This window comes from Anas platyrhynchos, chromosome 19 (genome assembly GCF_047663525.1).
Source record: "Anas platyrhynchos isolate ZD024472 breed Pekin duck chromosome 19, IASCAAS_PekinDuck_T2T, whole genome shotgun sequence".
Taxonomy (NCBI): domain Eukaryota; kingdom Metazoa; phylum Chordata; class Aves; order Anseriformes; family Anatidae; genus Anas; species Anas platyrhynchos.
Genome location: NC_092605.1, coordinates 6,737,029 through 6,755,149, shown reverse-complemented (window position 1 = coordinate 6,755,149; position 18,121 = coordinate 6,737,029). Strand labels below are relative to the sequence as shown.

General features: G+C 37.5%; 1 protein-coding gene across 4 annotated transcripts in view; it reads left to right on the top strand.

Moving 5' to 3' along the window:
- The window catches only part of SMURF2 (SMAD specific E3 ubiquitin protein ligase 2), a 65,418-nt gene that overhangs the window by 18,716 nt on the left and 28,581 nt on the right, over positions 1–18,121 (top strand). For 3 of the 4 annotated variants that reach the window (XM_027471662.3, XM_038165307.2, XM_038165308.2), the window contains exons 2-3: positions 9,926–9,964; positions 11,574–11,682. In XM_027471662.3, the coding sequence (XP_027327463.1) occupies positions 9,926–9,964; positions 11,574–11,682 (148 nt within the window). Of the gene's footprint in view, positions 1–1,040; positions 1,132–9,925; positions 9,965–11,573; positions 11,683–18,121 lie in introns of those variants that run through there. The other variant, XM_038165306.2, reaches the window with a different exon arrangement.

Here is an 18,121-nt window from a genome sequence, read left to right as displayed (position 1 = left end):
ATTATACAGAAAATAAAACAGTAAAGCTGGTTGGTTTGCTGGTATTTAATAAATTTCTGTTTCCCAGCCTGTTTCCTGCTGTACAATTTTATGTGTACTAAAGTGTGAGAAACAAAAGAGAGAACTTTGAAGTTGATTTTTGACTGCTGACATCTTTTCTTTTTTTTTTTTTTTTTTTTTGAAAGGATCTTAATAGCTTTTAATTTCAAGCTATGGATTTTTTGCCCCCTAATGGACCAGCGTAGTATTTAGTGTTTGTAAGTGCTGTATTTATGTTGAATTCATGATACAACAGTGTTTTTCAAATGTTGAAAAATGGATGAGATGTGAGGGCTAGGCCATTTTGTAGCAGGGTGGAGAAGTTAAGTGGAATTTCTAGTGTATGAAAGTTATGCATTAGAAACATCCTGGCTGGTCTGAGAGGCTCCATCCACACTAAACCAGGAAATGCAAATATTCGTAAACCCTTTGTTTTCTTAAAATTTCCCACGTGTTTCTTCTGCTTCTTTTTTTGCTGTTTGAGGCTCTGATTGAAGCCCTAGCTTACACATCCCCCTGATGGGGATGGTTTAGTACTGTAACATTCAGATCTGATTTGCCTTTTTGGTATATAGCTCAAAAAAAAAAAAAAAAAAAAAAATCTTTGTGTTTTGCAACAACATACTCAGTTTTGCTGGTTTAAACGTGAATCTCTGTAAAGGACTTGTAAGCTTTCATGGTAAGATTTAAAATGCTTGGGGAGGGTTTGCTACCTTCATTGCGAAAGTGGCAGCATAATTTCTTTCCTTTACCTCTTGACAGGCGTATCAAACAAACCGGACACTTGAATAGACTTCATGACGTGTGTGGCAGTAAGCCCATCACTGAATGAATCTAGGAAATGTGAATACATTACTTGCTCGAACGAAGAATTCTGTGGTGTGGGGTTTTTTGTGTTTTGTTTTACTTTTGGCTTAGAGTGGAATAAGGGAGGAGAAGTGGAAAAGGAAGCCTTTTGTTTACAGTAAAACAATGCTGTGAAGTAGACATCATGATGTTAAAACAGGAGTCTAAACATGGCAAATCTCAGCAGACTCCATCTGGCCGTGTCCACAAGTCATTCAGACATGCCAGGCACAGACTGCTGGAGTTGTGAGTTGTTGTCGGGTCGCTCCCCCCTTACAGGAATTTAAAGTAGCCCTGGAGACTCTGTCCCAGAATTTTATTATTGCATGAGATGAATGACTTATTGGTTTAACTGTTTATATTCATTGTTGGAATGCATCTCTATTAACATTTCTTCCGTGATAAATGCAGGGTATTTTCATCTTGAACTTTAAAAAAAATACATGCAAGTAATTTGGGTCTAGAATTCTAAAGAGTTAAAAGACATCCTACCTTTATAGGCAGTATTTGATACAATGAATCTACTAGAAAGGAAAATACACTGTTACTTTGTTTCTCCTGTATTTTGCAGTATTGTAAATTATATTATTAGAACATTTTTTTTTTTGTCATGTTTGGATAATCCATATTGCTGTTTGTAGTTTGAATGCAGGTTATGGTGGTTTTGTTTTTGTCCAAAAGGATTAATCTCGGTTTGTGGAGACACAGGCTTCTAACTGACAGTATATATAAGCAGGTGCATGTGATCCTTTGAAATGGGTTTCATTTTTGAGATTTTCACAACACAAGACAGATAAGAAAATATGTGTCTTGTGTTGAATTTGAGCTTACAGAGATGTGTTTATGGGACAATTAGAATTGCAACAATTATTAAAGGAAATTCTTTATAAAAGTGCTTTTCTAATACTGGGATTACCCTAATATGTATTTAAAAAAGAAGAGTTTACTTAAAAGCTGTCTACCTTGTGTTTGGCGTATTAAACAAATAAAAAGGTAGGTTGTATCCGCACTTCTGAATTGTTCTAATGTGTATTCCAAGTCAACTGGAGTTGGCATGTGATTCTAAATTTACATTGGATTAAAATTACATGTATAATTCTGAAAGGGAGTTGGAAATTAGTTTTCCACCAGTATGAAGTGGAAGTGAATGTGGTAAGCCTATGGCCAGATGTTAGCTCTCTAGGTAACCGTGCCAGTTGAAGAAGCTAACACCCTTCCAAGTTGTCCTGGCTGCTGTAGCTCTGGGGGCAGAAGGGTGTCTGGTATGCATTTCCTAATTCACAGCAGTAAAAGAAATGCAGATGAAACAGTGATGGTGATTTGAGGTTCACCTGGCTGTTTCTGCTTTAGGAAGACAAGGTAGTGCTCATGCTGGTCTTCCCTGGTGCAGGGTTCCCATCTAATTTAATGGAGTAGGGTATGTCTGAAATCATCACCAGTTTGTCCCAGCTGAGCTGGACTTCCCTCTTCATGTTGTTTGGCACCTTTGTGTCAGCATGTGCTGCCTCTGTACTGCTCCCTGAGACAGAACAGAACCGGGGTGACCCTTTCAGCTCGCTCACATCTTCAGAGGATGGTGTTAGGAGTTTTCATTGGGGTAGCACTGGATTTCCGGTTAAGTATGGGGAAAAAGTAGTTAAACCTTTTTAGGAAGGGCATGCCAGCCTCTGTGTTTATATATACTTGGTGCTGATTGTTGTTTAGTGCTTGGTAGGTTGTTCTTAATTTCTAGTGATTTGTGAGACTTCAAAAGAGAAGCTGCTAAGATGTAAAATTGGAGCACCCTTAAAGCAATAAAGCGTGTATGCTTTCAAGAGAAATACCTTGTTCAGTGCTTGGATTCTGTTGCTTCTGTGTGCTTTAGGAAATAAAAAAAATAAAATAAAACTTAATCTGAATTTTTAAGATTCAATTTGTTTCTCTGAAAGCCTGGAGGGTGTTAGGTAGTTATTTTGATATCCTAATGGAAAAATATGTTTATATATATTTTTTAATAAATGTCTGGAACTGCACAGCAGAGGCAGGAGGAAAACTATCGGTCTATATTAAAATGAAAAATATGGAGGTGTACCGTTTCAGTTTTAGAGCTGCAATACTGACTAGTATGGAGTGCATTTTTACAGGACAACTGCAAGTTGCTGTCAGAAAGGTAGTTTGGTCTCTCCTTACCTCCTCTGCAGCCACATGCTTCTGCTACTTCCTTTGCATTAGCTCTACTGATGGCGCGGCTGCGGGATAAGGCAGCGCAACTCTTGGAGCCAATGGAAAATGAATCCACCTCCCCAGAGGGCTAACTTTCTGTTAAGCCAGTTCAGCTTCCTGATCTACCTTGCATCCATACAATTGCTAGACCTGATTTGAGAGAGGAACAGCTGCAGCCCTCTTGATTGTTAGGTGCAACATGAAACCTTCCAGCTCCTGTCGATTAGTGATCATGGTTAGAATAATAGTCAGCTGCTGTGCTCTTAGGTATTTCATGTTTCAGTACCTTCTTAACTCAGAACCCCTGTGCACCTGTAAAGCACACATTTGTTACGTTTATGTATCTTTGTATGCCCTTTCTTGATGATAATAAATTGTCATCTTATTAAAATGCACAAATTTCATTAACTTAAAAGTAAATTCTTACTTTATGATCATGTTCATTTAGCTTGTTCAGCTGCAGGGAAAAAAAAAAACACCTTTCAAAGGAAATGAAAATCGGATGTGAAAAATAAAAAAAAATCCTCAGAATAATTGTAAAATAAAACTTAATGTGAATAGTTGGGATAAACAATATTATTTTAAAACTTTAATTGAGAAAGTTATTATTTAAACAGCAGTATTTGTAAATCTGTATGGCGTTATTTACAGCTCTCTTTGTTCAATGACTAGTCAAAGACCTCCTGTTTTATATCTTCCCATGTGGGAATTCAGGCAGGTCCAAGGAGGGAGTGCAAGCAGAAAAATATAAGTTGCTCAGCAGCATGCCAACAATGGATGAAAACAGTAGGAATTTGCTAGAAATGTTTAAAGTATTGAGCTATGCTGCTGGAACCTGTGCATGGTGTATCGTTTGCCCCTCTCAAATGTTTTTTTATTTAAGAAAACAAACTTTTGAAGAGTTTTATGCACTATGGAGGAAGGCATGCAATGTCAGCCATAGGTTCAGAACACCCCAAACAGTGTCTGGGTCCCAGGGGCAGCAATCTGAAAGCCAGGAGGGGCGTGCGTGTGCTCGGTTGTGTCCCTCCCTCTCCTCCCCCCCAGCCAGGCTCATTCCAATCAGCAGTGTAATTGGAATGCAACCACAGTCTGGAGGAGGAAGGGGAATTTTTGGCAAGAAGAGACAGAGCAGTTGGGAGCTTTATTCAGATTAAAGCATAGACGACCATTCATTATCAGTACAACACGCATTAGCAACAGCACAGCATTGTGTTTCTACAGCTGGGACTTATTTTAGTGATTGTATTGCAGTGCGTATTACATGCAAACAACTGGGATCTGATCACAAAAAGCAATGCTAATGGCTTTCATTAAAAGATGGTGTTTCTGTAGAGGGAAGAAAGACTTGTCTTCAAAATGAGCTGTTGTGGTAAAAATTGATAGGCAGCCTGCCTTTCTGCTCACTGTCCCGTGTGTTCCATATGCTCTGGAACAAGCGCTTTTTGGGGGAGAAAAACCCTTGGGTGAAACAACAAAAATGTAATGCTAAGACGGCTGGTTGGATTCAGAAGGCTGAATCAGTTTCTCTGTGGTGATGACACTGAAAAGCCAGAAGATCAGTAAACACAATCTTAACTTTTGGACCCGCTCCTTTTCTTCCTCCTGTAAACCCCGGGCTGTCCGTTGACACAATATTGGTTGCTTGCGAATGCCTGACATGAGATGGGGGTTGTTTTCTTATTAAGTCACGTACTGAATTGTAAATGTGTTGATTGTGTGTTTCCTTCTGCTGCTTCAGCCTGTGTGCTCAGTTCATTTGACATTTGATTACTTTTATTTTCTTACCTTTCTTCTCGTATCTTCCCTTCAAAGTATTAGATACACACATTTAAAGTTACTAACTTTACAGGATAGCTTAAGAAATATTAGTTTTTAATACTTTTTTTGGTAATCTGTATTTCCGTTGTGCTGAGTTACATCTGTAGTCCTTAGATACTCATTGCTGGGTACAAACACTTATTCAATCCTTTTTAATTTGTCATAAATCAGGAGATGCATTCTAACAGATGAGAGTAAGAGCATACCAATAAAACATGTTGTACCTATGAGGTACAGTATTAGTATTCCTATTTTGCAGGTGTGAGGAAATGTGGATGTAAAGGGTTTGATACAGATTGCATAAACAGTTTGGTACAGGCTGGATATGCCCATGAGGATTGAGTACCAGGTCTCTATGTTTAAGTGCCCAACAGTGCTCAGATGTTGCAGGTGGCGGCTGCAGCTGATCCAAGTTGGGCTCCTTCAGCCTTGCACATTTTCACCCGTTGCTCCTGGCCCTAGGTTAGCATTATTGTCTGCCTTCCTCCAGACTCAACTGAGATCTGTTGTCTTACTTTTGAAGGTGGTTGGGATCATTGAAAACCCTTAGATCATTTCCAAGACGCGTTGGTTCTGTGAAATCTGATGATCTCTTTTGTTTTCCACTTGTTCTCATTCTGTGTGTTTTCAAATGCATTTTTCCCCTGCTTTCTTATTTTCCTGTGCTTTAAGTATGGAGACCTTGCATTATATATATTTACTGTTCTGAAATAAACATAATTTTTAGTATTTAAATAAAATGTTAGTGTGTGGCATAGGATAGCTTCCATAACAGCTGTTTGAAGTCATGAGAAGTTTGATTTGCCTGTAAATACAATTCCAAAGTAAAAAAACGGTTGTAACAAGTTACTTTTTTTTGCTGATTACTGAGGGAGAAGAGTTCAGAAAATGATATTTATCTTTCTAAAAAAAAAATCAAATTTTCAATAATGATGGCTGCTTAATAGCACATAAATTTTAATGGCTAATATGTGAATTAGATTACAAAAGTTTGGATGTATTAAATATTTTCCATTTAGTTGCAATAGTAAAATAATCAGTAAACCTTTCTTTGTCAGTCCTTGGAGTAATTGGAAGAAAGAAATTGGCAAACGTGATTCATTTAATTCCTATTTTTCAGCATTTGAGACCTGCGCATAGCAAAGCTGTCATGGAAGGAGACTGTGTGGTTTATACCATTTTGCTTTCTTAATGTTTCTGTGAGCTGACCTGAGTAGCACATGTTAGAATGAGATCATAAGGCATGATAGAAAGATATTTAATGAACGTATAGTATGTAAAATTGATGTGTGTGTTTGTCTTGGCACGTGTACGTTGTGCCTTTGTATTGGAATACTAATGTTCTCTGTAGACTACCCAGGAAGTCTGTAATAAATATAAAGCATAGATATCCACTGAGTCACTGATATTTTGTAATAAATGCTTTATCTCCTTATGTGTACTAGAAACCATTAATGTCTTTTGATGATGTACTTACAGTACAATGCTCCTCCCTCCCTCTTTTTTTTTCAAACCAATGCCAGGATATCCAGGCGCTGATTTGTTTTCTAGTTTCTGAAAACCTTCAGTGCAAGTTTAAATAGCTTAACGTTTTTTTTGGTTTAGGAAAAAAAATAATAAAAATGTTATTTGTACATGTTTGTTTTAGAACAAATAACATCCTTCTGTGGCCTTGTGCGCCTCTAGAGGATCTGTTAATGGTACAACCACATAGGTCTGGTAATGATGTGGCTTTGGTTCCAGAATCATCAGCATTTTGACTTGGCTTTGTCAGGGAAAAAATGATCTCGCTCTGGTTCTTTCTGTTTTTTTGAATGTTTGGCTCAAATCTGACGTAGGATAGAATCTCAAAGATAATTAAGCCCCATGAGTTTTATGAGAATTGCTGCCTGGATAAGGAGGAGAGCCTTAGCAGTGACCTGAAATGAGAGGCACAAACTTCAGGGAGAGATCAGGTGTTGCTAGACCACTGGAGAGCCTGCGTGGGAGAGTGTCCGTGTAAAGGCCCAACCAGTGGGAAAAGCTTCAGCTGTAGCTTTCAGTCAACCATAAAACATAAATCCATAGGAAACCAAACTTCCTTAGTTCTTACTCTAGAGGAACTATTAATCAGTTGGTTATCAGAGTATTGAGAATAGATCTAATAGTGTTGAAACTGTTAGAAAAATGGAACATAAACTGTGGTACTTTTCCCGTCAGTGGGAAAAGTTTTGTGCAAAAAAGTCCTGAGATAGATTAGAGCTGTGTGTGGAAAAAGATCATTTCATCTAGAATTGAGGTTATGCTCCTGGGATCTGAGCTTTTTTTACTTAGAAATACCTGGCAGAGAGGCTGTTCTTAATAGATGATTTCCCAGCGTCTCTCCTGTTTTGTTAACCTGACAAAGCCGGAATTGGATGACATCTGACTGTCCTTAAATGTGGTTACTAGAAGGAGAAATCTCGAGACAAAAGTATTAATTTGTCCACTAGTGGCTAATTGTTGGGGAAACAGCTACTAGTTTGTGTATTGTGCAACATGAGACTTTGGTTAAATTGCAGTGACAGACTTGATTAATATTTTGAAAGGAAGTTTTCATAATGAATTAACTTTATGATTTCTTTCTGAAAAGACTAGTGAAACCTCTTTTATTTTTGACATTACACAATTTCAGGAGCATACTGTCTGGCCTGCTGTGTTGTAGATGAATTCTGCCTGAACTGTCAGGTTTAAAAGCTTCAGTTTCATTTGGCAGTTCCCATATTTTATAATGGATGAAATTGTGCAAATAATAGTTTGGTTTTTATTTTTTATTTTTTGTTTGTTTTTGAGATATTTAAGGAAGTGGCCATCTATACAAGCATCTGGTTTATTTGAAATTTTTTTTTGTTTATTTGTTTTGTTTTTTTTTTTACCTCTAAGTGAAAGATGGCTGCTAGATAATAATCTCTTTCTGTTCTTGGGTGAGTGGTGTTAGCTGACAGCTAGCTGTCAAGCCAGGGATATTCCCGTTGTAATAAAATCTTAAGGAACTGCAGAAGCATTTTTCAAAGTTTCTGTTATTACCTGTTTCCATAAATATCTGTTAAGTTGTGAATTGTATATGGATTAATTAGTTCTCAAATTGCTGGGCATCTGGAGGTCTCTAGTGGATTTTATTACATGATCCTAAGGACTTTATTTGAATGTTTTGTGGAGTGGACTGTGATGAGACAGTCTGTTTGCTATACATGCATGATCTCCAGGTATCAGAAATACCTAAAATGCTGGGTGCATTATTAGTGTTTTACCACTGTTGACCATTTACAGTCAAATTATTGGCTGAAAATCCTTAAGTGCAGCTACGATTTGGAATTCTCATTGGGTCTTTGAACTGAGAGAAATTATTTCTTGACCTTTTTCATTCCTTACAAAGAAACAACTAACAGCCTGGTACCAGGCAATTTTCTCACGCATTAACAGTATTGTTATTAGGACTCTGTTGCCTGCAATTAATTCACTGAAACTTTTCTGGGAGCTTATACATATATGCCTTTTCTACGTATATGTTAATGCATTGTTTTATGATTACCTGTAGTTGTTAATGAGTATAGCTTCCTGTTTTATGGAGGACCAAGACTTGTTAGACCTGAGTAGAGTTTTAGTTAGATTTTACAGTGGTGAATTTGCCTGGAAAGCGCTTTCACTAAAATCAAAATCTTCATGAACATGGCCACATGAGAATTGGGAAAGCAGTCATTCCATTGATTTAGAATAATACATAACTTGGACTGGGCTAGCATACAAAACTATTTGGGATGGTGCTTCTCTGCCCTGACTTTGGAAATCTTTGTGACAGTGTTCGTGGACTATCTTTGCTTGCTTTTATTTGGCAAAATACCGTGAAAAAAATGGAAAATCACGTGTTCTGCAGTATCTCATTAAGGATATTCAGTAGTGCAAAGCCTGACTGTTTTGAGGTGGTGTCTGTGGGATGTACTTGCTGGATGCTCTCTTCTGTCTTTGCTTTTCCTGGTAGTAATTACTATTGGAGATCTCACAGAAAAAATATCCAAAGGAATCTGATACTGAAGAGTCTTCTACAGCATTGATTACAACAAAGTACCTCTATCTTCTTTTTCTACTAGCTGTGGGAATTCATGCTTCCATTCTATATCTAAGAATCTTTCTGCATTACCAATAAATGCTTCAGTGTTTTAAAGGGAAATCTAATAGTTCCTGCTTAGTACCTGCAGTAATAGATAAGAATATGTAGTTGAACAGCAATGCATTTTCTGAGAAGTCTTTTTGTGTACTTTGGCATCTTTATATGAAACCTATCCCCCCCCTCCTTTTTTCCCCAACTTTTATTTACTCCATTCTTATTTTTCCCTTGGTGTTTTTGGTGGACAAATACAAATATTCCTTCTTTTTATTTTAATCAAAAAAGCCTGGAACAATTTTCAGCTTCTACAAAAATAAAGCATATCTTTGGAGCCATCAAAACTCTGGTGTTAGAAGTTAGTCTACTCTACCCCAGTGTTTTTCAGGTAAAAAATTTTAGTTATTTTCAATGTAGGATAGCAGAAAAGCTTAGACCGCCTAGTGCACTATTCTTTGTGGTTGGAAAGCTTTTCTTGTTCTGTAGAAGAGAACATAAGACCCTGAATGTGAAACATCACTAATTCTACTGGAACAATTGTTCATGCCACCATGTGGTGAGGTAGTTAGAAATACTCTGGCTCACTAAATAAGCAAACACAGGAACAGCTAAAGTTGGCAGTAGTGGAAAAAAATGCATGTGAAACCTACTGCTTGAGGAAATGCTGCCATATCACTTCTACTGTAATCTACCTAAAGGTAAACTGCCAAAAGAGATGACACTTCTGGCTCTGCTTTCAGGAATCATTTTACATGATAATACAAATGATGTAGGAGCACAATTCATTTATGTTCATTCATGGGTTTTTGAGCAGGATTTTCTGGAATACCACACAGGTGAATTAACCTTGTTGTTAATGACCAGTAACTTCATTTTGCATTTCTTGTTTTTCTACAGTACTGTGTGCAAAAAACTTGGTGAAAAAGGACTTTTTCCGTAAGTAGCTGTTAAAGTTTTATATGTTTATAGTTGGGATAAATATTATGCAAGCTCTGTAAATCCCTGTTTGCACATGTATTAGGATGGTTGCATTAGCATGGGTTGGGGGCTCTGAGGTTTTGGAACATTTTATTTCAGTGCTTTTAATTTCTTCTTAGGTGACACTCATGACATTCAGGATGGTAATTAAAACAAAATACACTGTCTCCTTTCCTTGCTCCCCTCTGTTTTTGATGGGAGTGGGAAACAAATTTACTCTCGCACAAATGACATGCTTTTCAGCATTAATGCCTTGTACTTATTAAAATGTTTTTCATAAGAACTTTCTGTCCAGCAGACATAAGAACATCTCCATTATTAATGATCATGTCATAATACTTATGTACTCCAAAATTATATTTTAATAAGGGGGATGAAAGAGGCAGAAAGGAATGTTACTGGCCATGTGGGCATATCTGCACATATCACCTGCCTGCTGCCCTCCATTTGAAAGTAGGAGAATTCAAAAGATCAGACCTGAACTTTGAAAAACCTCGAAGAAGGATGACACAATTATATTGTAGCTTATGATGCTTACGAACCTTGCCTAATATCTGATTTTTTTGTTGTTGATCATAAGTTTTAGTTGTTGAACAGTTTAATAATGCCTAAAACCAACCCAACGTGCAATCTGTGCTGCAGTTTTGTACAGTTGGCAGCACATACCCAACAAGGTCCTGTCCTTCCCTGCCCCACATGTATTGCCTTTATCTCCACCTGCCTTGGCTGGCAGCAGCCTTAGGATGGTGGTGCTTGACTGGCTCTATCCTGAGTCACCCAAGGAAGCAGTGCTGGTGCAAACCTTACGCTGCAGAAAACGTCAATAATGTTTCACCACTGCAGCTGACTCACTGAGCATGCAGATGAGGACAAGAATTAGTATGAGGGCAAAAGGCATTAGTGGTGGGACCATCTCTTTCAGGGGCAGTTAAGAGCTTTGGACTGCAGTTGCAGTAGAGCTAATTATAGACTGCTGCACTGGTCCTGCTTCTTTCCCATCCTCAGCTGCGTAGTCCAGCACAAATTTTTTCATGGAGTTTTGTTAGCAACTGAGCCTGTTGTAAGTTTTTCTAAGGCACTAAGATAAGATAAAATGAAGTAGAAAACAAAGTAGACCTCAGAAGTGTGAATTGCTATAGGTAGTTTCCATTAATACAAGTAACTACTAAAATATCGATTACAATTAGCCTTAAAAAATGAAAGAATTCAGTTCTGTTTTCCAAGCCTTTTGCTGAATTCTCCATATACTGAAAACATACTCAATTCTGAATTAAGAAAATTAAGGTGTTTGGGGGCTTTATGGGAGGATCATCCACCCACCGCCTGCTCTAAACATTCAACTTAGTGATACAGACCAAGAAAAAGTTGTATGGAATAACTTGCTAATTTAGCCTTTTCCCATGCTTTATACATAATTTAATTCTGTTATAACCCATTCATGAAATATGACTCATAATAAAAGCCATCTTCAAATATATATTTTTAATTTTTTTGAAAGTGCAATGATTTAGGAGTCTAAAGCATTCTGATCTGTTTGCTAATTTTTTTTTTCTTTCCTTTCTCTTAGGACTTCCTGATCCATTTGCTAAAGTTGTGGTGGACGGATCTGGCCAATGCCATTCTACAGATACTGTGAAGAATACACTTGATCCAAAATGGAATCAGCATTATGACCTGTAGGTGGTAACAGTGATAGCCAAAGGTTTGAAGTACAATCCTCTAAAGTACACAGAAATTTTCCAATATTCATAATGCTGACCTATTTACAGCTTGGAAAATGTCCCAGAGTTTATTAGTTTGCATGAAAATTCCACTTTCTCATTTCCTTCAAAATGTAAACATGGTACTTGATTTTCTAGGGATGTCTGCAGCATGCCTTATGTGTACTAAAGCATTATTTTATTGCAATATTTTCATACTGACACCTCTCTAAAATGAAATAAGTAATTGACAGTATTTCTCTCAGACTGTTCTTCAATTGATGTTCTGGTCTCGTAGTATTACAGTGTCTTTCTGTCAGTCTGCCTCGACAGTTTTTTCTCTTTTATATCATTTTCTGTCTCAAATGTTCTTTCACTCTAAATTCTTGTGTCATGATCTCTCGATCATCTTTCAGTGCTGTTGAGCAATATAATCAGTATAGCATGTATATGTCATGTTTTTCCTTCGTTTTTCTAAAGCATAAAATATTCCATACAATATGATTGTTAAAGCTTTCATTTTTTTATGTAGGTTTCTCTGTGTTCATCCATGATTTATTTTCCCTGTCCATTTATCCTTGTATCTTTCTATTTTTCCTTGGTACAAAAGATGAGGAAAAGAAGTGAACAGTTTCACCTCATTGTGTCCTTCTTTCTTTCTAAGGCATTGTTCAGATCTATTTTTTTTCCTTACATCGCTCCGTTCTGTATTTATATTAGAAATTGTTTGAGCATATTTATATGAAGGGTTTATACAGTGGTAACCCAGTTTCGTAGTACAGCAACATATCTGTTTTAAAGGTTAGCTTTGGACATCAGCAAACCTATGTTAAATCAAGTATTAGTACACAGGGAATTGCCTGTCCCTGTTTTTCCCAATGGAGAGAAGCAGCTTGATAGGTCTTTCAGCAGAATGTGGAAGACTGCAGTTGAGCATCCAAGACTAAATGGGTGAAGTCACTTCTCCTAATTCAGTGCAGGACACAAAACATTTTCATTAGTACTAAACAAAATACCATTGGCAGTTTAGTGGAATAACAGAACTTTCACCGAGGAAAGCTCTGAATTATATCTTTATTGTTGAAACTCACTCCAATATTGGATTTTGAATGAGACCGTAACTCAGATTGATCAGAAAAATGGATTTATAAAATCAGTTTAAGATCACATAAGTCATGGTTCTTTTTCATAAAGACTTCTAAGTTACTTTGTTTTTATATGTTGCTAAACCTCTTAAACCTCTTTTTATGTGTTACTAAACCTAAATGCTGATTTGTATAGAATTTACCTGAAGACATATGCATGCAGATTTCAGACCTCTGTCCTGCCACACCCTCTCCAAGACTGGCCATCCATTTGTGAAGATTTAGCTTGAGCTTTTTCAACAGTAGTTAACAGTCTGCACAGTGACTTTTATTTACGGTGAATTTCTAGAGTAGATTGCCCTGATCTTGCAGCCTGCTGCCCCCTGTATTGGAAGGCTTTTTTTCTGTCCCTTTTCACCTTCTTTCCCAATTTACTGCATATGCGCATGCAGCATCCCTTGCACTGGCTCTGTCTGACTTCTGGGTAAATGGATTCAATTTACGTAACCCCCAAGAAGGCAGTTGGATGGGGGAAGTTGTGTGTATAATTTTTTGCCAATTAAACCAGCTGTGTTGGGTCAGCAGCAGTGTGTTTGTGCTACTGTATTAACTTGCATTAGGAGCAAATTCTTGAGGTAAATCTCTCGGTCATCTCCACTTGCTGTGCTTTGGCTTCCAGCATCAAGCATCTCTGCACTGGATCTCCCTGGATGAAGCTGAACCACAAGCTGCATTCCTTGACTGTCACTGATGGTCTGCTGCTCACAGGAGCTGGAGTCAACAGAATCATACTAAATCTAGTCTAAAGAAAAATCACCGAAAAACGAGCATATGCTTTTATTGTTGTTTAGCTAGGTGGGCCCATTAATGAGTATTAATGCATAGCTTTACAGGGTTAAAAGGAGAGTAAGATGGAAAGGAAAGTGCTGTCGATATGATGGAGTCTTTATGTGTAAAGCCTTCCTGTAACCTCTGGACAGCTTGTGAAGGGTTGCTTGCAAAGGAGGAATGATGGACCTTAATTCTGTGGTTATCTGCTGCTAAGTTCTATGTTGAAACTGTCAGCAGTTCCCCACTTCTCCCGCAGTATCTGCCAGCTGTTACTTCATGTTTGAAGTGCTGTGGTAGCAATGCCAATGAGCAGTTGACAGGAATGGGTTATGAGGGCTTTTAAATGCTCCACATTCTCATGATTTGGAGACTTGGGTACCTTTTAGAAAGGAGGAGGAGCAGAGGACGTGGGAAACGAGGGAGGATGTTAATATGCAATGACAGTAATGGAAAAGATAGTAAAATCTTTTGGAAAAAAATCCTTTCTGGTTATAATTTTCAAGGAAAGATGAATAGAAGGTATTTTTACATTGTTTTATAGAACAAATCATACTTGTAACTGAATACTGTAGTTGTCTTAGCTTTGAAGCAAGACTGATTGTATCGTTTTACACAAAACAGATAGAATAGGGGATTCTGGCAGAAAATTTTGTTGAGGCAGATTTGGGGGTATCTCAGTGTCTCAGCATGTAAAATTAATTGCATGTTACTTAAAATGATCATTTTTTCATAAAGGTTCTTAGACCTTCTTTTCATTCTTCACGAGTGTTCTGACTCATTTGTGTTTTTGTTCAGGGAGACTGGGGATAAATTGCTTTTAATCAGATACAGATCTCTTTCACTATACCTAGCTTGTATTTTTATGAGATTTGGGGGATGGAGGTCTTGATGGATTGTCATAAGGAATTTGCACCTGTGCAAAACTTTCCTTTTTAAGGAAGAGTATCCATAATAAAAAACTACATTTTCCTAATTTAGGATGTTATTTTCAATATAAGTTATCTGATCTCTAGGGATAACTACTGTGCTTGATTCCAGCAGCTGAATTTCTTAATGACACGGAAGTATACAGAGCATTTCTAATCGAAACTACAATTCAGTGTTCTGGCAAGCCTTGTAATTTTCAAATAAGCCCCTCCTTCTCAAAATTTTCTTTATTATCGTTTATCCCATCTTATTGTCTTACCTGTCATTCCTTGCTTAACTCTATGGAAATGTATTTCCATTTATAAGCACCAGTTCCCTAATCTTCAATTCCTATTTGAAACAGCAAGAGACGATCACTTGTCTTTAATACAACAATCTGTCTGCCAGTCACTGTTTGGCTTTTATTTTAGGATAACGTTTTACTGTAACATACCTAGTGTCAGGTCTCAAGTGAACTTATTATCTGAACCAAATAATAAGATAACGAACTTTTCCTTCTGGAGAGAAAAAAAAAAAAAGTAATAGTTACCATCCTACTGCTAAACACCTGATGGCAGACCTCATAGCCTACAGACTTAATATTCCCTTTCTTTGAAAATAATCATATATTTTACAACTTTTACAACTTTGTAATATTTACCCTAACAACACACCATTGCATGGGAACACTAGCCTGACTTACGACACTTCCACTCTTACAGGAAATACTTCGCCCACCAAGCATAACCGATAGAGTCTCGGTGGCAGAATGCCTGCTTGCTGCTGTCACCACAAAGTGTAGGAAATCCACCAAAGGAAGGGGAGTTATATAGATTTAATTGCTTTTTTTTTTTTCCAACCATGAAGAATTTTGCTGTTCTTTAATAGATTGTAATAGACTTATGTGCAGGAAAACTGTCTCTTAGCCATGTTGGACTGATTGAAGTGTCCCCAGTCTAGGAATTGTTTCACAGGCTAACACTGTGGCTAATTAATCTTGTGTATCATGTAAATGGCACAGTAAGATGGATCTGTTGTGGTATATTTACAGGATAATGTCTGAGTTAGGTGGCTAATTCAAAGAGAATTTTTGTTTTGTTAACCTGATTCAGCATAATAGATACTCTGTATAAGATTTTAAAAAATATGTATTTCTGTGGTGTTGTAAAGAACAAAAAAGGGTTTGTTTTTGCCTTACGTGGCCCTTAATTCAGATTTTAGTGTGAAAGGAAGCAGCTGAATTAGTTGCTTAGATTCTTCAGTCTAGATGGGTATGTGTACAGGGGGAAATCTGGGAGGCTGTCCAGAAAGAGATTGCCAAATAGTTGCTGTCTGGATGCAGTTTAATGTCAGTAAAATACCATGCTTGCCCTGGATGTATTCCCCTTCCTTATTTTCAGTCTTGTTTGTGTTTTCCCTGTTGTTCAGGCCTTTGCTCAAAGCTTTGGATAACCAGACTTAATGAATTTACAGGTCTTCTTGCTTCCAAAGCATTTAACCACTGTCTAAACCAGTAGTTTAGAAACTTACTAAATAGCCTTTTTCTCTTCCTTCCCCTTTCTTCCTTTCTGTCATAGTGTTGATCTCTCCTACAGCCTTCCCACGCTCACCTGTGCTCTCTAGCCTGTTCTAGCCCTCCCTCCCAGCCTCTGCCTTTAAGGTATAGCAAGTCGTAACATCTATTTACCTCTTAAAGGATCTGAAATCTCCACCGAAACCTAGTTCCTGGTCCCATCTTTACTCTGTGACCTGCCAATCTGCACCCCCAGGCTCCAGGAAGGACCCATGGCTTTACTTCCTTGTTATGCCTCTCAGATGCAATTGGTTTGCTGTAACCTCACCCAGCTTCTGCGGCTTCCCAAAATCTCCTCGCTGCAGGTTCTAGTGCTGTGTGGTGCCTTTGCCTTCTCAAGCCACTACAGTGCCCTGGCAGAATCACCACACTTCCCTACCGTCCAACTTTGCTTTGCAGCTGCTTAGTTATTGCTAACGATCCTAGATTTTACAGTGTCTTTTAGGTTTAATTTGGGCTGGGAAGTACTGGGGAGGAGAATGGAGCAGCCAGCCAGTGCCACATGTGTGTGCTGTATTCCTGTGTTAAGCCACAGCCCCTGGCTTGGTGCTCTTTTCATCATCCTGCAGACTCAAAATACCCCTCAGCTACTCCCAGAGATGAGAGCTATGTCAGGGTGGGGAGAAGAGGAAAAAATGGGGATGATATTTTTTGTTCTGCTCCTTCTTCTCTAGTCTGAAAACAGCTGATACCTCAAAGCATAACACTACCATTATATTGAATATATATATGCATATATATACATATATATATATATATATATATATATTCAATATATAAATAGGAAAATGGAGAAACGAACTAAATAAATTGTCCAGGTCGTAAAATAGAGTCTATGTGACAGCATGGATTAGAAATAGGGAATTCCTGGCTTCCAAGCCTGAGTTCATACCTCTTGATGTTGCATTTTTCTCTTTCTGGAGGGAGTACATCTGGCTTGTGATCAGGAAGAGATGTGTTTTTTCAGCGGTAATTTTTTTCCACTTTCTTCATTCTGCTTTTCTACCAAGCTGAACTCTTCAGGGAAAATGTGTATAATGCCATGGGGCTGAAAAGTTGCTCGATACCAAACCTTCCTGAGTGTGATACAGTGGATCAGAAGGCAATACTACCCTAGCAAAGATGACAAATTAACAATTGTCCCTATGTTTTAAAATTTGATTAAAATATTTCAGAGTTTTCCAGTATTGCATTTACTTGATTTTTGTCTAGAAGTGAAAGTGCTAAGAATAGTCAGTTTTCATAAAATTTCCAAACACGCAATTCTTATCCAAAGCCCTAATTTTACAGATTCAGGAAATACAGGAAAATAGACCAGATGCTCTGCAGTTAAAAAATGTATATGGAAATTGAATTTCCAGGTTTCCACTTCGCTAATCCTATTATCTTTGTTGAAGGATTTAAGCTGTAAAATAGATACTGCTGATGGGATTGAGTTTAAAAAATAAAAATAATAATAAAAAAGAACCTCCAAGAACTTGAATAAGTAGTGTAAGGAGGAAGAAAGAAGCATCCAATAAAATGAAATTGTTTATTTTAACTTATTCACTTTAATTTTTGGAACATTCTTTTTTAATAACAAGTAAAATTCCTAGCTAAGCTTTTATGTTGGAACTTTATTGCCAGATGATGTAAAACAAATGTAACTTATCCACCAAACGAATTGGAAATGTCAACTTGTCCTACCATCACTCTCTAAATGCAACCATATATTTTCATGCCTGAAATTATGCAGAAATATAGATGAAGCATTTCACTGTAAAGCCAACTAGCAGTTACTGAACTATTTATTTTCTTCCTTTGGTTTAAGAAAAAAACAAAAAAGGACATTTTCATTTTGAAAACTCAGCATCTTGCTTATTTCCTTTAAAAATGTGAATTAGCCAGTTTTTCAGGTGCAAAAAACAGAGTAGGCTCTAGTAGTTCTGTAGAAGTCTTCACCTGTTTGGTACGGATGGCTTGCTGTCTGTAGCTCAACCATGAGCACCTCACCCTGAAATGTTACAGTAATTCTTGGAAA